The sequence below is a fragment of the Pinus tabuliformis genome, chromosome J (assembly GCF_031772625.1).
Source record: "Pinus tabuliformis cultivar Carrire ecotype Pingquan chromosome J, CPIR1, whole genome shotgun sequence".
NCBI lineage: Eukaryota > Viridiplantae > Streptophyta > Pinopsida > Pinales > Pinaceae > Pinus > Pinus tabuliformis.
In genome coordinates this window covers 901,114,744-901,140,719 of record NC_142295.1, presented here as the reverse complement: position 1 = coordinate 901,140,719, position 25,976 = coordinate 901,114,744, and the positions used below count along the sequence as shown (strand labels likewise).

Genomic DNA, 25,976 nt, shown 5'->3' with positions numbered 1-25,976 from the left:
GTGCTTTATGGGTTTTTTTTAGTGGGTTGAATCCATTTATGCATTCAAAAATGTATTTTAAAGAAGAAAAAAAAACACGATCTTCCCTAAGATTGTATAAATATATTATTGGTGAGATTATATTTTTTCTAAATATTTAAATTGTATTTTTAAATATATAGATGAATTTAGCACGATATATGAAAACTCTTAATCTATATCGACTTAAAAATTCAAATCTAAGGTACCAACAAAATATAACCAAACTATATATATATCATAAAATGTTTAAACTAAATTTATAAATAAATTTTTTCATTATACAATTATTATTAATTATTAAAATAAAATTATTTTATAATATCTAATTATATGTTTTAGAATTTTTGGTTTTAAGTCAAATTATAATCTTTTATAGTTTAAAATACATTTTAAAGTGCATATAAATTCAATACCATCACAAACTTGTAAGACATATTGTAAAAATTTCAAAATTCAAATTTAATAAGTAAATTTGAACATGCTTCACAACTCAAAAGCATGCCGAAAACTCCAAAACATATAACACATGGCAAAAACATATAACAGATATAGGACACAAAAATTTTAAAACAAGTTTCATTGATTATTTAAGGTAATTATTTAAATGGATTGAGTACCTTGAAAAAACGTTCTTGTAAGACATATAGGGAGGATTTCACAGCTCCAATTTTAGCATTTTTCACCCCTCAAAAGCATGCCTAAAACTCTAAAACATATAACCGATATGGTACACAATTTTTAAAACGGGTTTCACTGATCATGGAGGGTGATTATTTAAATGGATTGACTACCTAGGAAAACAGTTCAAATTGCATTAATTAACTCCCGAAACACATAGCTGTCGAAGATTGTTACCAAATTGCCACGTCACTTCTCCGGCGAGAGTTCAAAAAGAGCAGAGGAAAACACATTGCGAACCTGAATTCTCCAGAAGCGGCTAGAGAATCCTGGACGCTTCCAGAATGGAGCAAAACCCTCTATGTATTACCTTTGCTTCCGAGTATTCCGCATCGAGTGCTGAAGAGCGTTTCGCATTACTTCGCAATCAATTCGCCATTCTTCAATTCGCAGTACTACTATTGTTTAAAATGCCGGTAAGCAATCGAGCTGTTTTTTTGGGAGTTGTTTATAATGCGAATTTTTGGAGATTCCGATGACCGGAATCCGACGGAAGAAATTGAGGTTAAATCTTGTTGCAGTTAAAATCGTTTTTTAATTGCATATTTGGATCATTGTGCAGAAACTAACTATCAAAATTGCGATTCCAATAAATTCCTGGCGGATTTCGACTGCAAAAACCCCCGAAAAAGCTTTCAAAAAATCGCGTTATAGACAACTGCGTTTCTTTTGTTTTCTCTTTCCTCAACTTTATTCAAAATTTGAATGTTGGACATCAAAGATTATTTGGGGCAAATAAGTGTATTTTCTCTGCAGGGGAAGACATTTGAGAGATGGCAATGGATCCTTTAGTGAGCACCGTGCTGCTGAGCTTACCGGACGAGATGGAGAGGCTCCTCCATGCCCCGACTCATTCTTATGTGCGTGACAGCGAGGCTACGGCTTCGACTCCTGTGGATGTGAAAGAATACCCTCACTCTTACGTCTTTATAGTCGACATGCCTGGTTACGCCGTAAGGCGTTCCCTTATGAAATGAACTACCCAAACTGCTTACGTGTAAAAATGTGTGCCATTCGATTTTGTTGTTAGACGATTAGGTAATCGTTAACCGTTGATCTGAATTGAACCATGCCAGCCGTGACGCTTGTTACTGGGTCGTTCAACATTCCACGATGTTTCGTCTCTCTGGCTCACTCTGTATCGGAATATGCAAGGAAAATTATAGGAAGACATCCATTCAACTCCTGTAACAGAGGTTGCCAATGGTCTGGCTAAATTGTTCTACTACCTCGGATTTTCTTTTGGGAGACGCTAGATGCATAGAAGATGGTTGGCTGTGGATAGAGCCCTCATCATTCAACCATTTTTATTCACCGTGTCACTGTGCAAGATTGTAAGGGCTTTAACCGTAGAGATAATGTTTTTTTTTGGGGCGGTTCTTGCTTGTTTGGTTTTGACGCGATTTTTATCCGTATCAATGTGTTGCAGTTACATATTCTGAAGGCATGCTTGTTTTGCCCTCGCGATTTTATTTCGCGATTTTATTTTGTATTTTGTGGCTGTATGGAGGGCAGAAGAGTCGTTAGAGATAAATTCTGTGTAGCCCATTGTGAATGGAGGTGAAGATATGAATTTGTTTTTCAATTTATAATATATTCAGATATGTTAGCAGTGGCATTGTCCTGAAATCGATGCTGGGTGATTTCCTCTTTGGCCTGAACAAGTTTTCCCATTTCAAGGTTCAAACTGGAAGCTCCAGGATGGATGATTTGAACTATCTCGCCAAGGATGGCAAAATTGGCAGAGCTCTGCTCATTTTTTCCGGCCTTCTTGAAGTCATCGAGCTCTGCCAAGAGGGCAGATGCCCACGATTCAGCACAGTTCATTTCATCTTCGTTATTCTCATCCATATGTACAGTAGATGCCACGCTGCTGGCATTATCTACTGAATGGCGAGAATGGGAACGGCGGGGAGATTTCAAGGTGGGTAATTTTGATGCAGAGAGCTGGAGGAGGTCATGGTCCAACAGGTTTTTGCTTGAATCAGGTGAGGCTGGACACGGCTTGGTTAATGATGATCTGCTTGGCTGGGATATATTCTTGCCCTTCTTGCCCACTAATCCTCTCAGCCTCTGGCATTCTGATTGGAGCTGAGCAATCTTTCTGACATTCTCCAGGTATTGCATGTGGGAAACCTCTGCAGCTTTCATGGAGTGCTCCCTCTCTTCGCTCCGGATTTCAATTTCCTTGTTAATCAAGTGAAGTTCATACTTCAAACGAGACTTTTCCTTTTCTGCAATCTCCAGTTTCATCTCCATGGTGCGTAATTCATCTTGGGATCTCCTTTTGGAGTGGAGGACGTCTTGGTATGATGTGAAGAGAAGATTCTTTTCCGATTTCACCTTATCGATCTCTTCCCTGCCCAATTGAAGTTCTATCTGGCATTCATTCAAGGGTCTTTTCAGTTCAACCTTCTCTGCAATTGCGACCTCCAGCTCACGCTTTGAAGTTGCCGCTTCAGCTTGAGCAGTTTCCCATCCTACCTCGAAAACAAAAAGAAAAGAATGTATTATCAAATTTCAAGGATTGTTTTTTCACTGGGTGGGGTAATCTACAATAGAACGCCACTGGATGCATGAAATTGAGTATGATCCAAACAATCTGGGGCTCATAAAATACACCACAGGATAATTGGAACTTAGTGCCATGTGAAGTAATTGAAGGTTATGTGGAAATAAGCAATTGAAACCCACAAATTCTTAATTATTATTTATTCATGTGATGCAAAGGGGTTTTAGAGAAATAGGTTCGGCTTACCTGTATATTTTTATATGCATTAGATAGTGCTCGTAATGTTGGTAGTGATAAATATACTTCATCTGTTATATAAGGTTTTCTCTATAGTCTAATTTGTTTAAAATTTAATAGAGATTTATTGAAATTATATTTTAAATTGTGAAATTTTTATAATCTAAGTACTTAAAATTTTTCAAAATACTGGATTTATATATACTATCAAAAACTCATATTAAAAAATAAATATCAAAATTTAACAATTTTTTTTTTTTTTAACCAAATTCTAACTAAAAACTTTAAATATTTAAATAACAAAATAATAATATGGTCGACCCAACTTACCTACATACAACCCATACCAGAGTAAGGCATTTGTCAAAGGCATTTGTCCAACATATTTGGTTAGCAATATCTTATGTTTTCTCTATTATTTCTTTTGCCTGCCCTCATATATATAAAAGAAAGTAGAATCGATTCAATTGGAAAAAAAAAGCATATGAAATTATTCAAAACCAACCTATATGATTTATCTATAACAGGTGAATTTATTTAAAGATATTATATATGATTTATCTAATTGTAATATTCAATATTATTCATATATTTATTCACAGAAAAGAAAAAGTTAATTAAACTTTTAGATTTATATGGTTTATGGTTTTAACTAAGTTAAATTGTGTAAAGTAGAATAAAACCTACCATGTTTAAGATGAACACTCTACCTATTATCAAAGATAAAAAAGCGTTTTTAGAAAAATGAGAAAGTGGATTGCTGAGAAATAAAATTTTATAATACTCTCTATTCTCATCTTAAGCACTATCTATTTTTATTTGATACTCTCTATTCTCATCTTAAGCACTCTCTTAAATTTAACATGGAGAATCAAAGAAATTTCACAACTAGGCGAAGCATTTGTGTTGGTAAGTGAGACTCTTTCTAAGAAGCAATTCTGACAGCTAGGTGACAAACTACTGGGTCAAGGAGAAGATATACAAGGTCTATAATCTATTTTTCGAGGCATCAAACTTTGCCATCATATTCAAAAACACTCGCACATACTCACTGACAGAAACACGTTACACATTGTGGAGAAGAAAACTCAGAAAACATATATATTCAGCTCACAAGTAAACAACCACAAATCATCACCTAGAATGAATCTCAATCGAAGAAGTTACACAACCAGGTCAACCAATTTGATATTGACTAAACCATTTTGACACAATCTCTGGAACGTGCTTGCTTCTTCAGCTCACTGATCGCATAGTGAAATTGAAGATATAAACAATCCTGAGGTGTATCCTAACCCTGCCTGTAAATGGGTAGAAGATTGTTACCTGAAACTGCCTCTTCCAAAAGTTTTTCACGCTGCTTCACCATATCTTCTTTGCTTTCTGTTGCCAATTCTTCCTCCAAGTGCACTTCCTGCTACACCAATAATATAGAACATCAAAAATCATTTCAAAGCATTAAATCTATATAAAATGAGTTCTAATATATAAGAAATTAATGCCCCACCTCATGAGTCTGACCAAACGAGCAGGTAACATTAGGCTTCTCTTCTTCCCTTTCCTCCTGCTTCTTTTTCCATGGCCAATTTTTTCGACCCATCTGGTTATACAAACATGAATTACAAAAAAAACTGGTTCATCTACCCAATTTCTTCGAGCTTTGTCACAATGAAACTTAACATAATAAAATTAAGGAAAGCCAAATTCCTTGTGCTTCGTTGCAGCTTTGTCTATCTAAATGTAATAAAGTGCATCATCCATAGTTACCTGCACTGCACCCTGATCAAGTACTGTTGCAGAATGTCAAATGACAGGACAGTATTGTTATTTTTGTTGGAGATATGTAATTATAGTTGGATTGGATTCATCTTCTTCAAGAAATGTGTAGGCAAAAGTTCTTTATTCCCGGGCTGACGAACTTTCAAAGGATCGCTTCCTCTGGCTAAGGTTGGAAGAATATCATAAAACAAAAAAGCATGGAGGTCCAACACTAAAGTTGAAAAAAAAAATCCAAAGATACGCTACCCACAGGGAAAAAATGGCAAGGGAACCAAACAGAAAGAGTTCATCACGCATCTGCCACCTTTTTATGACTTTACTTCATCTCAAGGGACCTCGAAGACAATACACATGGATACTTAACCAAAAGGCAAATCTTTGTTACTATTTTAATGGAAAGTTTGGAAGTTGGTTTAATCAAACCAAAATCCTAGAATGCAGTAAGAAGCACACTAGCTTACAATTAATTAATAAGCACAAAAAGAAAAAGAAAAAAAAGTATGTTCTGTATTCTTCGTTTGCCGAAAGAAAATGGTGATGTGAGTTTTTCTCACAACAAAGCCCCCACATGTTATAAATTTTTTTATTTGACATGAAATTTATGTCAACGGAAGTGGCTCACCATGCTCACAGTTTCTCCTGTGACATTTACAGACTGTCACAATAATTCTTCATACATAGCATCCATTAGAGCTTCTCCCATTATATATATCTTAAGTCTTATTTTCATAGATTAAGATTTGAATTCAAGATTTCTAATTCGTTTGGTTTCATTTTTACAGACATTGCCAATTAAACTACACCAAACTGACATTTTTATATTCAAATTTTCAACTTCACTCCAGTTTCATATTCTTTATAGCGTTATAAGGTATATATTTTTACACTTCTCTTCAGTTTCATATTCTTTATAGCGTTATAAGGTATATATTTTTACACTTCTCTTCAGTTTCATATTCTTTATAGCTTTATAGGGTATATATTTTTACACTTCTCTTCATTTTCATACTCCGGTTTTCTTGCTTAGACAATGTGACACTCCGAAGTCAGTTTTCATATTCAGATTTGCATTCCTGTGACACTTTCACTTCAGTTTCATGTTCAAATGTGCACTGTCAACTCAGTTAATCAGATTTGCATGTTTAAATAAGGTTTGAGTTGTAATATTTATTGGTAAAGCATATAGAGTATCTTTGACTCACCTATATTTAACATTTCAATGAGCGCAATTCCAATTAATAGAGAAAGCATAAAACTTTAAGCATTTATCTTATTTCTATGTGTAATATTATAAAATGGTGAATCATTTTTTAAGTTAATTTATATGTTTATTTAATTACGCTATAAGACGTTCCCTCTGAAAGGAACTCTCCTCCATGCCGCGGTGTCTCGTTATGAGCCCTTAGATCGATTGTTAGACGATGGAATAAACTCCAGCCATGAGATCATCGGTGAAAAATGTTGTAAACGGTTCAGTTTATTGGAATGTCATCAATGACAATTGTCACTCAATGATGGGCCTTCCCATCAATTCTGCCATCCCTTCTTCATTTCCATTCCCCCTCTTCTTCCATTAATTCCCTCGCCGCTCTTTTCGCTTCCTCTCTCTTCACCAATGCATCTGCGCCCTTCTAAGCTTCAATGCCCACCTTCATCTCCTTCACTAGAAGGAAGCCATTCATTTTCAGCCATTCATTCTCTGTTCAGCAAAGAGAGGCCAAGCGATCATCAGCACTCCATGTAAGATGATTTCGATCGTTGAATTCCCACCGCAATGAAAAAAGAAACCGTCTGTGGATGGATGAGAGAGGACAGCAATCTGAGGTGAGAGATCCAAGGTGAAGGCCTTAGAAGTTTCTTCATATTCCCAATAGTAGGATTACATATATAGAGATTATGCTCCGTGCAATTATGGTAACAGCATAAGATTTGACTGACACAAACACAGCAAACCCCAGATTTAACAGCCATACCCAAGATATTATCACTGGAAGGAATCCCAGGCAAAAGATTAAAGTTCTTGAAACGAAATGGTTGAAACTCCATCGGAAGTTTGAACAAAACTGAATTTCTTTCCGCACACCACAGCTCTGCAGCCCTCCCACCATTGTAGCATTCACGTTTTATTAAAAAAACAGGGGCACAGAATACCTGGTTTTGATTGGAGAGCAGATAATTCCAGCGTTTACAAACAATCCTTAACCTGTTTATGCTCAGAAAAGGTAAGCGTGAAAAAATTTCACTCAACAAATCCTCCGGGAATTCTTTACCTGTATCTCCAGAAACAGTTAATTTTTCCTCCGGGAATTCTTTACCTGTATCTCCAGAAACAGACATTTTTCTCTCTGTATGTCTTATTTCAGAGTTGTTGTCCTTTTTCACCTCTTTTGCAATTGCAACTGTTAAACTCTATAAAACTCTGATAGTGCAAGGGTTACAATTATTAGTGTTTGACAAAAGCAGAGAAAAAGCGTGGAGGTAATGCAATGGCAGTTTGTAGCCAATTATAGCCATTCCGAATTGCAACAGAGAGATTATCTACAGCCAAGTCGCTTCCACCTTGCGTTAATTAGGCAGTTACCACTCAATTCGGCATGTTGTTCACCTGAGTTTTCTCCATGTTCATTTGAGGCGAAATCCAACATGGGTGTACCGTAAAAATTGATTATGAAAGCGCAGACAGTAAACGAAAAGGATGTGAGAGCATCTTGCACTAATATTTTAGCTTTTTCCAATAGTAAGGGCATGCGTACAAAAATGTTCATCTCGGCATGATCCCCTTCGATCTGAACATCAGGGAGCTCTATGAAGCGGATCATGTCCCTTGACGAAGATGGTGCTCTATGAAGCGGATCATGTCCCTTGACGAAGATGGTAGGGTGTGGTGAGGAGAGCCGTCCATCCATATGGCGGTGAAGAAGGTGACAGAAAAGCCATGGTACACAGTCAGCCGCTTTGCAAGCTCGAGCAGTGGGATGTGATGGCCCGACCCAAACCCAGGGAAGATTGCGACATGAGGCTTTTGGCTCTGCTCTTGCGACTCCATGAATGTCTCTATATTCCAACAAGCAAATGCCAATATTTGAAGGGTGGGTTCTGTAATGATGAAGCAGAATTTATAGTTATAAAACAAATGTATGACATTCACCCATTTTTAGCACAACTTATCATCTCATTTCAGGCCAAAAGTTTGGAGGTTTAATCCGAACTTGCAGGAGACCAGGAGGACGAAGAGGAGCATGAGGAGGATGAAGAGAAGCATTGAGGTCCATGGCGTCTGATTCATCTGCAACCTTCAAGCCTTTTGGAGTTCTCTTTGTTTGCCTTGGTGAGTACCATCCATCCAATGATTCAACGAGTGAGTTCGGTATCGGTCATTGTTCGAAATAATGATTCCATAACGTCTACCATTATTGTCAGCCATCCAATTGTAGAAGCTTATAGTATATTGTACACTAAAGATCCAAAGCCTGAAGCCAAGCATAATTCTCTATATCATGCCTGACTTGAGCTAACTAAATTTTTGTAGTTCTATTCAATTCAACTAAAGGAGCTAGGTTCTTTGTAGCTTGTATATTATTAAAAACCCAGACCCAATTTCTCATCTATGTTTCTATTAGAACAAATCATAATAAACTGGCACTCGAGATTTTTACAGTCATAAAATGCACCCAATGATTGCAGAGAGCAAATTTTAGTAATGCCTGAATACCAGCGAACGTCCGGTTAGGACATAGAAATTTTCTTCTACCCTTTTGAGCGTTTCAAGAAGAAACATGATGTGAGGGGCTGCATCCTCCGACTGAGGTGTCGGGTCTAAGGGATAACTATTCTGTTAAAATCCTTTGAGATCTGCACCTAGCCTCATTCCTTGGTGCCATATGGATCGGGTAGCCAACAGTGAGAAAGCTTGGGGGACAGCTTAACACTTCGCCAACCTCACTAGTGAATCAATATCCCCTTAGGCTATTAATGCTATGGGTGTGACCTCTCAAGGCAGGGTGGGTGCCTGATAATCAAAGATTTAAGTTTGAGCTGAAAGCCGTGCAACTCAAACATGAAAAAAATGACTGCAATATATACCTCTAATTTAAGGATTATTAAAACTTAGGATGTTCAGTTTTCCTGAACATTCGATGAGATTTAGTACACGGTTACTACAGAAATATATGTAATCCACCAATTAGGCTAAACTGCTCTAATGCAGGGTAACAACCAACGTTGTGGAACCGCAATAAAATTAAGATAGCTCATTTGGCTACTTTTGTACAAGATGATATTACTACGATAGGCTACATATTTATCATCGTTTGTCCATAATTGGACAACCATCTCTCTGACGAGTTTCAAACTAGCTTAAGGTGCTCGTAAGGGGATTTTGTCATCCTTACCTTGCTATTGTAAAGCTTACAGAATTAGTGGATATCACTGAACAACTTTACAACCCGTTAAGCTAGTTACCGACAACCAACTGTCAAAAATACAAAAAGACATAAACACTAAAGGCTGTGCATTATTCTTATGTGCCTCGTTGTCTAAATTCTATTGAAGTTCTTCTGCAACGCAGAGACCCGCATGGCTATCCCTTGTCCTATCATTGTTAGATCCTTGATACATCATCAGAGTGTTTTAGCAGCTGCTTATATATATATATATATATATATATATATATATATATATATATATATATATATATATATATATATATATATATATATATATATATATATATATATATATATATATATATATATATATAAAGGAATCAACAACTAAGCCGAGTACAGGTTTGAATTCGCATGACATGGAGTCAATTGTGACTACTACCACTAGAACTTTTAGGTGAATATATGCACGCTCCCACACACTGTCCACAAATTTAATTAAGTATTTTGGACCACAAACTTTACATAAGACTTTATAGGAAATCCACCGCCGATTGAGCTGCCCAGGGACTATTAGTGGTGTTAGCTTTATCAAACAACAATGCTTAGATTTATTTTGGAACTCATAGGTAGAATAGCTTTGATTGCCACAATAGGCACGCTGCTTATCATGCCCATTGCCATTCCATCTATGACATATTTTTGGTTTATCCAAGAGCTTTCAGTTTGCGGTTCTCTACACGTTTTCAGATTCTTAAAGTCCCATCAAGGTAAGTAATAGTCATACCGACAATAACTCTATGATAATATATTTTTAACAGCCTTAAATATTTATATCGAGCACAGAAATACTATTAAATATTTTCATTGTTGTTTAAGGACCAACTGTTGACAAAATCCTGGCATTTTTTACGATAAAACCAGATCTGATCTGAGTAAAATTGCTAGAGAAATTAACATGGAGTCTAGGGGCTAAATGCCAACTCTTTATTGGGTGGAAGCTGCGGGGCAGCTGAGGTTGTTAGTTAGGGTACAACTTTGCCATGATGACACAAGATAAAGAAATGGTACATTAATGGGGAACTAGGTCCTCATGAATAAGGAGGGCCTAATTACTATATACAAGAGATTATTATAGCCATTCTCACACAGTTGTGTATGATTTTTCAATATTTTGGTTATTAAGAGATATTTTCCTATTTCTAAAGAGATGTAGATGTGTCTCATCATTATTATACTTTTGAGCCACACTTCCTTTCTATATTTGATGTATTTAGTATTTTTCTAGTTATTTCTGGTAACTTGGAGCATTACATCAAGGCCTAGCCTTGGATGTGGAAGAGAGGGGAAGGGAAATCTCACCTCAGAAAGGCCTTGGCTTTGTCTCAACTATTTTCCCCATCATACAACCCCTGAAAGTAGATGCTTTGATGATCAATCTTAATGGACTAGGGCTTATCCTTTATCAAATAAGCCTTCTGCTTCTAAGGAAGAAATCAAATCAAAGGCTGTCGTGTGCAGAGGGCCATTGAAACAAGGGTCCGACTCTTGACATGATCACTTTGTTTGCTACTTCCAATTGCCTGAACTTTCTAAGTTCAATGGTCAATTTACTGCTTCCATAAGGTCTCTCCATAGTATGTATTTTCTAGATTATTTTTGTGTGTTTCTGGTTGTCATTTTCATGTCAAAACAGAGCTGGTCACCAAGGAGTGTGGCTCATTATGCTCTCTGCACTCAATGTTTGTGTCTCTAGTCATTAAATCTAGCTGAAACATTTTCATATTCCCAATAGTAGGATTACATATATAGAGATTATGCTCCGTGCAATTATGGTAACAGCATAAGATTTGACTGACACAAACACAGCAAACCCCAGATTTAACAGCCATACCCAAGATATTATCACTGGAAGGAATCCCAGGCAAAAGATTAAAGTTCTTGAAACGAAATGGTTGAAACTCCATCGGAAGTTTGAACAAAACTGAATTTCTTTCCGCACACCACAGCTCTGCAGCCCTCCCACCATTGTAGCATTCACGTTTTATTAAAAAAACAGGGGCACAGAATACCTGGTTTTGATTGGAGAGCAGATAATTCCAGCGTTTACAAACAATCCTTAACCTGTTTATGCTCAGAAAAGGTAAGCGTGAAAAAATTTCACTCAACAAATCCTCCGGGAATTCTTTACCTGTATCTCCAGAAACAGTTAATTTTTCCTCCGGGAATTCTTTACCTGTATCTCCAGAAACAGACATTTTTCTCTCTGTATGTCTTATTTCAGAGTTGTTGTCCTTTTTCACCTCTTTTGCAATTGCAACTGTTAAACTCTATAAAACTCTGATAGTGCAAGGGTTACAATTATTAGTGTTTGACAAAAGCAGAGAAAAAGCGTGGAGGTAATGCAATGGCAGTTTGTAGCCAATTATAGCCATTCCGAATTGCAACAGAGAGATTATCTACAGCCAAGTCGCTTCCACCTTGCGTTAATTAGGCAGTTACCACTCAATTCGGCATGTTGTTCACCTGAGTTTTCTCCATGTTCATTTGAGGCGAAATCCAACATGGGTGTACCGTAAAAATTGATTATGAAAGCGCAGACAGTAAACGAAAAGGATGTGAGAGCATCTTGCACTAATATTTTAGCTTTTTCCAATAGTAAGGGCATGCGTACAAAAATGTTCATCTCGGCATGATCCCCTTCGATCTGAACATCAGGGAGCTCTATGAAGCGGATCATGTCCCTTGACGAAGATGGTGCTCTATGAAGCGGATCATGTCCCTTGACGAAGATGGTAGGGTGTGGTGAGGAGAGCCGTCCATCCATATGGCGGTGAAGAAGGTGACAGAAAAGCCATGGTACACAGTCAGCCGCTTTGCAAGCTCGAGCAGTGGGATGTGATGGCCCGACCCAAACCCAGGGAAGATTGCGACATGAGGCTTTTGGCTCTGCTCTTGCGACTCCATGAATGTCTCTATATTCCAACAAGCAAATGCCAATATTTGAAGGGTGGGTTCTGTAATGATGAAGCAGAATTTATAGTTATAAAACAAATGTATGACATTCACCCATTTTTAGCACAACTTATCATCTCATTTCAGGCCAAAAGTTTGGAGGTTTAATCCGAACTTGCAGGAGACCAGGAGGACGAAGAGGAGCATGAGGAGGACGAAGAGAAGCATTAAGGTCCATGGCGTCTGATTCATCTGCAACCTTCAAGCCTTTTGGAGTTCTCTTTGTTTGCCTTGGTGAGTACCATCCATCCAATGATTCAACGAGTGAGTTCGGTATCAGTCATTGTTCGAAATAATGATTCCATAACGTCTACCATTATTGTCAGCCATCCAATTGTAGAAGCTTATAGTATATTGTACACTAAAGATCCAAAGCCTGAAGCCAAGCATAATTCTCTATATCATGGCTGACTTGAGCTAACTAAATTTTTGTAGTTCTATTCAATTCAACTAAAGGAGCTAGGTTCTTTGTAGCTTGTATATTATTAAAAACCCAGACCCAATTTCTCATCTATGTTTCTATTAGAACAAATCATAATAAACTGGCACTCGAGATTTTTACAGTCATAAAATGCACCCAATCATTGCAGAGAGCAAATTTTAGTAATGCCTGAATACCAGTGAACGTCCGGTTAGGACATAGAAATTTTCTTCTACCCTTTTGAGCGTTTCAAGAAGAAACATGATGTGAGGGGCTGCATCCTCCGACTGAGGTGTCGGGTCTAAGGGATAACTATTCTGTTAAAATCCTTTGAGATCTGCACCTAGCCTCATTCCTTGGTGCCATATGGATCGGGTAGCCAACAGTGAGAAAGCTTGGGGGACAGCTTAACACTTCGCCAACCTCACTAGTGAATCAATATCCCCTTAGCCTATTAATGCTATGGGTGTGACCTCTCAAGGCAGGGTGGGTGCCTGATAATCAAAGATTTAAGTTTGAGCTGAAAGCCGTGCAGCTCAAACATGAAAAAAATGACTGCAATATATACCTCTAATTTAAGGATTATTAAAACTTAGGATGTTCAGTTTTCCTGAACATCCGATGAGATTTAGTACACGGTTACTACAGAAATATATGTAATCCACCAATTAGGCTAAACTGCTCTAATGCAGGGTAACAACCAACGTTGTGGAACCGCAATAAAATTAAGATAGCTCATTTGGCTACTTTTGTACAAAATGATATTACTACGATAGGCTACATATTTATCATCGTTTGTCCATAATTGGACAACCATCTCTCTGACGAGTTTCAAACTAGCTTAAGGTGCTCGTAAGGGGATTTTGTCATCCTTACCTTGCTATTGTAAAGCTTACAGAATTAGTGGATATCACTGAACAACTTTACAACCCGTTAAGCTAGTTACCGACAACCAACTGTCAAAAATACAAAAAGACATAAACACTAAAGGCTGTGCATTATTCTTATGTGCCTCGTTGTCTAAATTCTATTGAAGTTCTTCTGCAACGCAGAGACCCGCATGGCTATCCCTTGTCCTATCATTGTTAGATCCTTGATACATCATCAGAGTGTTTTAGCAGCTGCTTATATATATATATATATATATATATATATATATATATATATATATATATATATATATATATATATATATATATATATATATATATATATATATATATATATATAAAGGAATCAACAACTAAGCCGAGTACAGGTTTGAATTCGCATGACATGGAGTCAATTGTGACTACTACCACTAGAACTTTTAGGTGAATATATGCACGCTCCCACACACTGTCCACAAATTTAATTAAGTATTTTGGACCACAAACTTTACATAAGACTTTATAGGAAATCCACCGCCGATTGAGCTGCCCAGGGACTATTAGTGGTGTTAGCTTTATCAAACAACAATGCTTAGATTTATTTTGGAACTCATAGGTAGAATAGCTTTGATTGCCACAATAGGCACGCTGCTTATCATGCCCATTGCCATTCCATCTATGACATATTTTTGGTTTATCCAAGAGCTTTCAGTTTGCGGTTCTCTACACGTTTTCAGATTCTCAAAGTCCCATCAAGGTAAGTAATAGTCATACCGACAATAACTCTATGATAATATATTTTTAACAGCCTTAAATATTTATATCGAGCACAGAAATACTATTAAATATTTTCATTGTTGTTTAAGGACCAACTGTTGACAAAATCCTGGCATTTTTTACGATAAAACCAGATCTGATCTGAGTAAAATTGCTAGAGAAATTAACATGGAGTCTAGGGGCTAAATGCCAACTCTTTATTGGGTGGAAGCTGCGGGGCAGCTGAGGTTGTTAGTTAGGGTACAACTTTGCCATGATGACACAAGATAAAGAAATGGTACATTAATGGGGAACTAGGTCCTCATGAATAAGGAGGGCCTAATTACTATATACAAGAGATTATTATAGCCATTCTCACACAGTTGTGTATGATTTTTCAATATTTTGGTTATTAAGAGATATTTTCCTATTTCTAAAGAGATGTAGATGTGTCTCATCATTATTATACTTTTGAGACACACTGCCTTTCTATATTTGATGTATTTAGTATTTTTCTAGTTATTTCTGGTAACTTGGAGCATGACATCAAGGCCTAGCCTTGGATGTGGAAGAGAGGGGAAGGGAAATCTCACCTCAGAAAGGCCTTGGCTTTGTCTCAACTATTTTCCCCATCATACAACCCCTGAAAGTAGATGCTTTGATGATCAATCTTAATGGACTAGGGCTTATCCTTTATCAAATAAGCCTTCTGCTTCTAAGGAAGAAATCAAATCAAAGGCTGTCGTGTGCGGAGGGCCATTGAAACAAGGGTCCGACTCTTGACATGATCACTTTGTTTGCTACTTCCAATTGCCTGAACTTTCTAAGTTCAATGGTCAATTTACTGCTTCCATAAGGTCTCTCCATAGTATGTATTTTCTAGATTATTTTTGTGTGTTTCTGGTTGTCATTTTCATGTCAAAACAGAGCTGGTCACCAAGGAGTGTGGCTCATTATGCTCTCTGCACTCAATGTTTGTGTCTCTAGTCATTAAATCTAGCTGAAACATTTTAGTGGAATCCAGGGCCAAGGATTTGGTTTCCATCTTTTTGTTTTTAGTGCTGAGTGATGCATTTCAGTTTTATTTAAACACGTGAGCCTGCTTCATGTTTACATAAGTTGTTGAGTTTATAATGATACACATTTTTTAATATTTAATCATGAGTTCAACTTACCAGTAGAAAATGGAACAAAAAAAACAATCACGTTAGATAGTATCCACTATAAACTTCTTCATAAAAACTTTGTAGAATAATTACCAATTCATGGTAACTAAATATTTCATGTAGAGTTATGCATTACTTCAGTCCTTTAAAAGCAGAAATTCTAGATGCATTACTTCATTCCTTTACAAAGCAGAAATTCTAGTAACCAGTTACCGTTGATATCTCAATGCTCATGATTGCTTTTTCAGGGCCGTGATGCATTTCAATGTCAAGAAGGATAATGATTATTAGCTGTGGAAAAATTATTATCTGATTTGTCAAGGATAATGATTTGTTATCGGCTCCTATTGTTGCAATTGGGGATGATAAAAGCATTGCAAGTTTAGATATCTTAAGTAGTTGAAAAAATATTTGCTAATCTCTCCAAGAAAATAATCTCTTTTTATTCTTGTTCTTGGAAGGCAACATTTGTCGGAGTCTCATTGCAGAGGCTGTATTTCGTGATGCTATGCAGAAAAGGGGATTGACATCAGCATTCAAAATTGACTCTGCTGCAACTATTGACTACAATGAAGTAGGTTCCAGCTTATCATGGGTCAAGGCTAATTGAATTGGTAGTTTAAATTTTTTTGTATTATACTGCAATAAATAGGTATCACGTATTAATATGTTGAAATTATTTGAAGGGCGATCCTGCAGATCCCAAGATGAAGAATGCAGCCAAGAAACGTGGAATAGAGATAACTTCTATATCACCTACAGACTTTAAAGAGTTTGATCTAATACTTGCAATGCACAAGCAGAACAAAGGTAAATAAAAAGCATAAATGGCATATAAAACTCCCAAAATTTTCAGTTTCATTTGCTAAGTTGTTCCAAACTGAATCTAATAAGCCAATACTATTGTTAAATTCAGAAAAATGTACATTAAAGTTTGTCTATGTTATTGTTAACATATGCTTCTAATTAGTTTCTAATTTGTGTGCAAATATAAATTAATAACATGGGATGGATATATTTTGTAGCTGACATATTGAAAATTCTCCTTCAGTGCCCCCAACACACAAGGCCTTTATTGCTTTTCCCAGGTAATTGTTTATATTTGGTATTCTTTATCGTTTCCCTGTGATACTCATACCATGGAGGAAGCCATTTTTATAGTCAGATGGAGAAAGTGGAGGAGCAAAGTAGCTGTGAGATATCAAATGGACAATTACTGTGCCAATGGCTTGCTACCTTGGAGCTCTGAAAAGCTTCCTACAGCAGTGGTATGAGAACTCAACTTTGCTCAATTATGGTGAAGTTTTAGTGTGATAGCATCTGAGATTTGTTTTGAGGTTGGTTCTCTCTGTAACTGATTTTTTGATTTTGTGTGTTGTTGTTCGCATTACAGATGTGGCTGATACTGCACTGATATTGAGAAAGCACACCCTTCCAATAAAGCTATTTTCTTGCATGTTATTCAATGAATTAGAAATCTTCGATCCTCGGGATCAGTTGCCATTTGCATATGTAAGAGACATGATGACCCCCAAAGTGAGGATTCACATGCTCGAATAAGCCATTTTTAATACAATAACAAATGAATATCAACATTCTTACAAAGTCAATCGAAGCATTTTCAAAGAGCCTCCTTTGGACCTGCAAAATTCTTTGGTTTATGAATCCAGAACCTGCAAATCGTATTTGGACAGAATGTGGGCTACATATTCTGTTTGATTGTATTAATTCATTTCAAATTTGATTGGCTGCTATTATTACAACGTCCATAAAATATCAATTTTTTAAACTGTGAAGGGTCACAAAATAGCAAGAAATAGCAAAATATGGGAGGATCCATACCTGCAAATTTAACCAATCCGTGATGTTGATGGATGCCATGAGTGTTAATTTTGTACTAGATTGGATTAGATGACTGAAATAGCAAAATATGGGAGGATCCATACCTGCAAATTTAACCAATCCATGATGTTGATGGATGCCATGAGTGTTAATTTTGTGCTAGATTGGATTAGATGACTGATTTACTTCTCAATAATTGAAATCATTTTTACTGCTTCTGCCAACATGAGATGATAGAGATTCTGCACCTATATCTAATATGTGTATTGCATTTAATGGCGTTCATAGAGACTGAATTGTTTTTCCATGTGAATTCCAGTGGTGATTCTGGTTATACCGGAAATGAAGGAAAATACAATGAAACGTGCTCTCCTGGACAGCTCGTATCCAAACTGGGTGTACGCCATGAAAACAGTTTTAACTCAAACAGAAACAAAGAATTTTTCTAGGTGGCTCTTTGTTGTCAACGCAATCCTGAACTGAAATTTGGTACAAGTTGTATAGGCTTGCATGTGCACCATCGTGACAGATCTTTTATTAAAGGAGGTGCGACGTGGGGACAAATGTCCCCAGATGTTGATTGTTACATTTCTGCATCTTTTTTAGATTTGTCTATCCCTATGTCGCCATTGCTCTTCAATTTATGCACATTTCTGCATCTTATTTAGATTTGTATATTCCTATGTCACTATTGCTCCTCAATTTATGCACATTTCTGCATTTTATTTAGATTTTCCTATTCCTATGTTGCCATTGCTCCTCAATTTATGCCTTACGGCGTTTCCTTTGCAACATTTGGTGCAAATGCTAGTCTTAAATCCAACGACATCAAGGTACCTCATAAAGCTTAAATCTCCTTCAAGATCGTCAGATTTTGCCTCTATTTTTTTTCCTTTCTTTTATTTTGGCCGTCTGCTAGGGTTTTGTTGAAATGTGTGGTGATGTGCCTGCGAAGGTTCAAGTGGAAGGCGATAACATTCTGAACATCAGTGGCGAGCGGAAGAGGAACAAGGAAGAAGAAGGGGAAGTTAAATACATCCGCATGGAGCGCAGAGTGGCAAAGTTCATGAGGAAATTCACCTTGCCTGCTGATTGCAACCTGGAGGCCATCTCTGCCGTGTGTCAGGATGGAGTGCTGACCGTCACCGTTCCCAAGCTTCCCCCGCCGGAGCCGAAGAAACCTAAGACGATTGAAGTCAAAATCGGATAAATCATCTGCTCTGCATGCACAGATTGAAATCTTTGGTGAATTTTGTAAGGTTTTGTTGCCTGTGCCTTAGCTAGATTTTGCACGTTTTTGTTCTAGGCTGGAGAAATGTGTAATGCTCTGCATTCTATGTATCCAACCTGGGGCGCAAGAATAAAGATTTTTGGAATTTCTGCGATATGTTGTTTTCTGTTAATGGGACAACAGAGCTCTGCATCTAAGTATAATTTCTGTATTTGAAGGCTTTTACTGAATCTTGCCCGTGGGTTTAAGGTTAAGGGCTCGATTTGTGTTCTCCATGCCTTATTTAAAGGCCTTTACTGGACCTTGCCCAAGGAGTGTAGTTGTTCGGTTTGTGCTTTCTTCGTCAAATAAATATAAGTTCTGTAGTTTAAACCTTTTAGTGTACGTTTCACATGGCTTAATTTGTCCTCATTTTGCACTGGAATTTAAATATAAACCCTCTGGTATGAGTTCTCCAGTAATATGTTGAAAACAAATTTGGAATTCAAATCTAAACCCTCTGGTATGAGATCTCCAGTAATATTTTGAAGAATAAGATTGTACCGGGGTTCCGCCTTGCCTATGTCTTGTTCTGTCCCTGCTGTTTGTAGCTTAATCTGTTAACGTGCCAAATTCCCAGCCGACAGCAGAGGCAAAAGGCAGCTCGATCACTTGTAATCTATGTTGAAGAGGAATCAGTAAATGATCGCACAGAAGCACTTGCCCTTCCTGCAGCTCTGTTCGTTATTGGGGCAGGAAGGAGGGGAAGGACTGGTCAGGCTCTGTTTGTTATGGGGGCAGGAAGGAGGGGAAGAACTGGTTAGGAGCATGCGGTAGAGTAGGCGCACATGCAAAACTATTTCCTATCTGCTTAAGTGATAATACCCAAGATGTTAAGAAACATTTCTGCATTAGTGCTACTATCCAAAACGTCTTTAAAAAACAATAAAAAAGAGTATAGACTATGTAGTGCTGCTATCCAAAAGGTCTAAAAACAACAATAAAAAAAGAGTACAGACTATTTAATTATTAAAAAAACAATAATAAAAATATAAAGTATAGTCTATAATTATTAAAAAAATAACAATACTACTGAAATAAAATAAATGAGGGGAAAAATAGTGTATAGGTTATAATTTTTCCAAAATGAAAAAAGTTTACATTATTTTGAAGAGTTTATTTTTTTCCCATGGGAGGGCTTATTTCATTAATAAATAAGAAAATTACATGTTGTATAATGTTGTATGTATGAGATGCATTCACTGAGGAGCAGTTCAAACTATAGTTAAAAACTTTATACAAGATTACATTTTTGATGTCACTAATAACAAACTTCATAGAAATCCTGATAGTCCATCAAAAAAACAAGATAAATTGAGTTCAATCCCATAAAGTAAAAACAACATGATAAACTGAGTTCAGTCCCATAAAGTAAAAACAACACGTAATAACAGTGAAACTATATACATAAAGCCGAAGATCCAAAAAAAAGAATGATCAAAAGGATCATTCAGTGATGAGCTTGTTCATCTCCATGCACTGTCGGTGGAAGAAACGATAGAATGTGCCCTCCCTGAATCCCCGAATTTGCCATTGTCCTCTGTTTAGATGCGCGACCGCTTTGGAAAGACAATCATCAATCTCATTCCTTTCCTTGTATATGTGTGAGCACGTAAAAGAATCAAATTGAGACTTTAGAGTAATGATATCAGCCAGTATGTCTCTGAGTGTGTGCAAGTAACAATGATATACATCGTTTATTCAGTTTATAGTGAGCTGTGAGTCCCCAAAAATCTGAATCTTTTGGCAATTTAGTTCTCTTGCAAATAGGAGGAGGTGTTTAAGACTGTTAAGTTCTGCATAGTTGTTGGAACCTCAGGCTAGGCCAACTTGTATTATGTAGGACATGACGTTGTCGATGTGCAATACAACCCCGGTCCCTCGCCTCCCACAGCCCTTGGCCTGTGCTGATCCATGAAAATAACCCTAGGGGAAGCTAGAGTCGATATGTTCTGGGACGATGACCCGGGGGGGCTTGCTATCTGGATCATCTGGGATCAAGTTATAAATAGCCAGCAACATTGAACAGGAGGTGTCCCAATTTATCATGGTATCCATAAAGATAGTTTTGTCCCTGTTAATCCATATACCCCAACAGATAATCAATGGCAGATTCCTGACTTTATGAGATTGTGCTTTTGTCCACCATTTGTGCCAAGCCTCGCCAACATTTTGCCCAGACCAGGCTGTCGGAAAATTCAGGGAAGTAGTGATCCTTGACCAGAAGAAAGTCCTCACAAGGTAGGTGAGGAATAAATGGTTTGTATCTTCCTCGTGCTATTTGCATAAGCAACATCTAGAGGGTCCGTGGAACGCCTTACGCATTAGATTAAGTTCAATAAGGGCCTTCTCCATAAGAATGCACCACACAAATAATTTGGATTTGGGGGGGGGGGGCTTTTAATTTCCATAGATGGAGCCACCACCAACAGATATTGCCATTTTCCCGGGCAGCCATAGAATTCGCGTAACCAGCTTTTGGGGAATATCTGCCATGGGGGTCGGGGGCCCAAATAACGACATCCTGTTGATCATTGATCCTCACATTGGCCTCCTCAAGAGCCCCAATGAAGCGTCGCCAATCCTCACTCCATTGATCTGGGATGTTGAGCACCCTGTGATCCAAGCAACGTTGTTGCTACCACAGGTCCTATTCAGTGATTGCAATCTGTGCAATATGGGTAAATCCTGCTCTGGAGAGATAAGTAAGAGTTTGTGTGGAAGAATCTGAGCATTCCCATAGCCGCTCCAAGCATCCGAGCCAATTCGCACTTGGTCCCCTTTCCCAATTTCTGATGCCAACCTCTTCTTAATGAGGGAGAGGGATTGACTAATCGCTTTGCAGATGATAGAGGCACCAGTCGACAAATCGGTGGGAATGCAGATCCAATCCATGACATTAAGCGGATGGATGTATTAATAGTAAATAACCTCCTACCAAAGGCTTCTAGAATTTATGATGTGCTTGCCCATTTTTGCTGCAAGTGCCTCTGTAGAAAGTTGAAGGTTTTTTATACCCCAGCCCCTTTTAGGTTTTCCAATTCGGTCCCAGCGAACCCATGCAAAAGTTCACCCTATGTTCTAGCCCCTCTAGAGCAGTGGATTTGTTGAATCCTTTTTAGAATTCCTTTGGGAATCCAAGCCAATGTCATCCAATAAATCGGGATTGCTTCCAGTACCGATTTGAGCAAGGTGAGCCGACCTGCTCTAGAAATCCAACGTTGTTGCCAGATGTTGATTCTGCTTTCAATTTTTGCAATGAGCCAAGCCTAGTCTGCAATACGATAACCATTCAGTTTCAATCTGAAACCCAAATATTTTAGTTCAACATCCATATCTTGCCTCACATAGGCAATTGTTGGCTAGCAAATCTTGACTCATGCGATTGGCAGGTCACAATGATAATTGTGGACTTTTCAAAATTAGGTTCCATTCCTGTAGCTTTGCAAAAGAGAGATAAAATGTTCTTGAAAGCACATGAGTCACGAAAGGATCCATTTAAAAAAATCATAACATCATCTACAAATAAAAGATGGGTAAGTGTGGACATATCAGAGATCCGGACACCTCGCAACGCACCTTATGCCTTGCCATTTTCAATTAGTCTGCTAAACCCTTCCATAATGAGAAGGAAAAGTAGTGGAGAAAGAGAGAAACCTTGTTTAAGTCCACGTTCCGCATGAAAAAATCTGGGGGCAACACCATTGATGAGGATATTGTAAGAGACTGATGAGAGACATCACATAATCCAAGAGATAAAGGCATGGGGGAAGCCGATATGAGTGAGAGTAAACTGAAGGTAGGACCAACAGGAACGATCAAAGGCTTTGGAAAGATCAATCTTTAGAATAATAGATTTTTTATGTGGCTTTTTGATCAAATGGAGGGCTTCCTCGGCTGTCCCAATGGCTTCATGGATCTGGCCCTGATTGAGGAAAGAAAACTGTTCCTTGGAGATCATCCGAGAAATGATAGGTTTGATACGAAGAGCAATAGTTTTAGAGATGATTTTGTAGATGCTATTAGAGGGAGATGGGGCGGTAATCATGAAAATAGGAGGGTTTGTCTGATTTGGGGATGAGAGCCAGGAAAGTCACATTAAAACCATCATACATTCTGCCCGATCTTCTGCAATCCTCTACAGTCTGAAGTAGATCATCTCCAATAAGCTCAAAGAAGGAGCTGTAGAATTCAGTCGGCCACCCATCCGGACCCGGGCTCTTATCCTTTTTAAAGCACTTCAAAACCGCTTCTAATTCACCTCTAGTGACTGGGGAGTTTAAAGTTTCCACCTCATCAGGCTCTACAAAGCTAGGCAAAGATTCAGCAGTATGGATGATGCTCGACAGTGTTATACCTGTAGGGGCTTTGTAGGTCTTAGAGAAATGTCTAACCCCCATATTAGCCAGCTGCGCAAAGGAGCTTGCTTTTCTGCCATCATGGTCTTGAAGCTCCCAGATTGTATTCATTGACTTCTGGCCCCTTGCATATTCTTGAATTTTTTTGAGTTTTCATCTCTAGCTTGTAACCAAAGCGCTCTACTCTTTAGCCTCCAGTGCTCTTCTTGCAAACGGAGAAGCCCAATTCTTTCTGTTTCAAGAAAAATTAGCTAAGCCCTTGAATCAGCCGATGCCATGTTGTTGGGTGCCGAGGCTTCAAAATCTTTTAGAGCCAAATCAATCCCAAGTAGGTCTTCCTCATCTTTCCTCCATTTCTCCTTAGCCCAATTAATTGTTTTTTATTTTAAATCAACCAAGTTTTTGGAGAAAACCACCGTAGGAGGGGAGGGATCATCCGGGAAACAGTGAATCCAAGAGTCAACAACTAATTTCTGGAAGCTCACATCCAGGAGCCATGAAGAGTTGAATTTGAAGGGCGCCGACGGTTTGAAATTATTATCCCTGAACTCCAAAACGATGGGAGAGTGATCCGAAATCCCACTTGAGCCCACCCATTGACGAAACAGGTTCAAACTTGCTAGGAGGGGAGCTTTGATCAAAAAACGATCCAGCCTTCTAGCCAGTGCCTCAACCCCCGTTCTTTGGTTCCTCTAGGTCGGCTGGATCTTGGCAGGATCAATATTTAGAAAATCATGGGAGTCCAGCAAATTTTCAAAAAAAGCTGAGAGGTGGTCACATTGACCCCGGGAACCCCACGATTCAGCCAGCCCAAGGGAGATGTTTAGGTCTCCACCTATAATTAAGTTCCCATAATGTGTGGAATCAACCCCCATAAGGCTGTTCCAAAATGATTCCATGTTCTGACATGGACCATAAATGTTGATGAGCCTGAGTGGCCTGTTAAGCTCAACCGAAGATATATTAACACCCAGAAAGCCTTCCCCCCCCCAGACATTGAGAATTTTAGTGGAGCATTTATTGAAGCCCAGGGCACAACCACCTGAGCAACCCCTAACATCCAGAAAGTGGAATTCCCAATTTGGGAGAAAATTTAATAAGAACCGATTAACCTGGCTTCCTTCGCTCAATGTTTCTTGCAAAAAAATAACATCCAATCTTTCGGAAATACAAAGTCTCTTGAGAGCCAATTTTTTGCCTGGGTTGGCTAAACCATTACAGTTGAATGATGGACAAATCATGGGGGAACAATGTGTGGGTTTCCCTTTGCTCTAAGAACCCAATCAATTGGGGATTGAACCCCCGAAGCCACTTCAGCACTTGCGCTCTTGATGGCTTTTGAAATTTTACATTGTCGGCCGCGGGTGGGTTTATGGGTTATGGGAGGGGAGAGGGGTCGATATCCAAACCAAAGGCCGACGATGGGGCGGTAGGGAGACAATGGAGGAAATAATGATGTGGCCCACTAGATGATGGCCTACCTCCCTGAATTGCGACAGACTGCTCAGTGGAGGTAGAGGGGATGGAGGTTGGGAGGGAAGGAGGGGCCGAAGGAACAGGACAAACCGAGGAGCACAGTTTGCTAACCTCAAGAAATGACTCAGATATACACATAGAAGTAGAAATAAAAATAGAACCCAAAACATCATGAGATAACTGAGGGGAATGGAAAGGAGGAGTACCCGCAAAGGCCAAATCCCTTGCCCGAGAGCTGGCTAGAGTAACCTCTGAGACCATGGAGTCCGGATGAGAGACTGGCAGCTGCGGCTCCTACTGAATAGGCATTGAAGACTCATGAGTGTCCGCCTGAGGGGGGAAATTTGACTCTGAAATTTGAGTGTAAGTCAAAACCAGAGATTTGGGAGGACTCTAGCTAAGCGCGGTCAATCTGGGACCATATTTGTAAAGGTGCCCCACCTCATGACATTTTCAGCAATGAAAAGGAATGCCTTCGTAGTCTAGGGTTTTCGTACGAGTAATGCCGCCCATCTGGAGTAGATAGCTCTCCACTAGTCCCTCTCTGGTATCTAGATACACTAGAATGCGAGCTAAAGCCAAATAGACCATGTCCTGGTAAGTCTTATCATGATCCAAATAAACCCCTAAATCGTCTCCATTTACCTTGAAAATCTCATTGGCCCAAAACTGCAATGGGAGGGCAAGCAGACAGACCCAAATCGGTCTAGCGCCAAGATTCTCCTTTTCCGGGTCAAACAACGGCGACCATCGTTTTAGCAGCACAAGGGTCATCTCAATGTGCCAATACCATGTCAGAACCCAATCTACCTGATGAGGGTGAGAAAATATCAAGGCGAACCAACCATGGGAAAGGGAAAGAATGCCAGGGAGTTGCGTTAGAAGATTGCCCCAAATCTCAGCGGTCCACTTCCACAATCTCATGGGCGAGTAATTCCTACCCCGAACCTGGCCTACAAGCACAATGCTCTCTGTTAGGGCAGCTTGGGCCATTGTGATGCCCTCCCAAAAAACTAGGCGCTGGTCCCTTTCTCTAGTTTTCGACTTCCTAGATTTTTTTGCTCGCCATTGCAATGGATGGGAAGCCTATTTGCCCTCCGCTTGGCCGTTGTTGGCTAAGTCCAAGGATCTGATATCCTCCGTGTCCTGGTCTAGCCCAGCAATGCCATTGAAGAAGCTCGAAGGTGGGGC

General features: G+C 38.6%; 1 protein-coding gene across 1 annotated transcript; it reads left to right on the top strand.

Moving 5' to 3' along the window:
• Positions 1-934: 934 nt before the first annotated feature.
• LOC149229612 (17.3 kDa class II heat shock protein-like) lies at positions 935-19,069 on the top strand. Its single transcript, XM_089378686.1, has 4 exons — positions 935-1,115; positions 1,456-1,657; positions 18,493-18,514; positions 18,637-19,069. Exons 2-4 carry the CDS (start codon positions 1,473-1,475, stop codon positions 18,889-18,891), a joined length of 462 nt encoding a protein of 153 aa, XP_089234812.1. The 5' UTR covers positions 935-1,115; positions 1,456-1,472; the 3' UTR covers positions 18,892-19,069.
• The last annotated feature ends 6,907 nt before the right edge of the window (positions 19,070-25,976 follow it).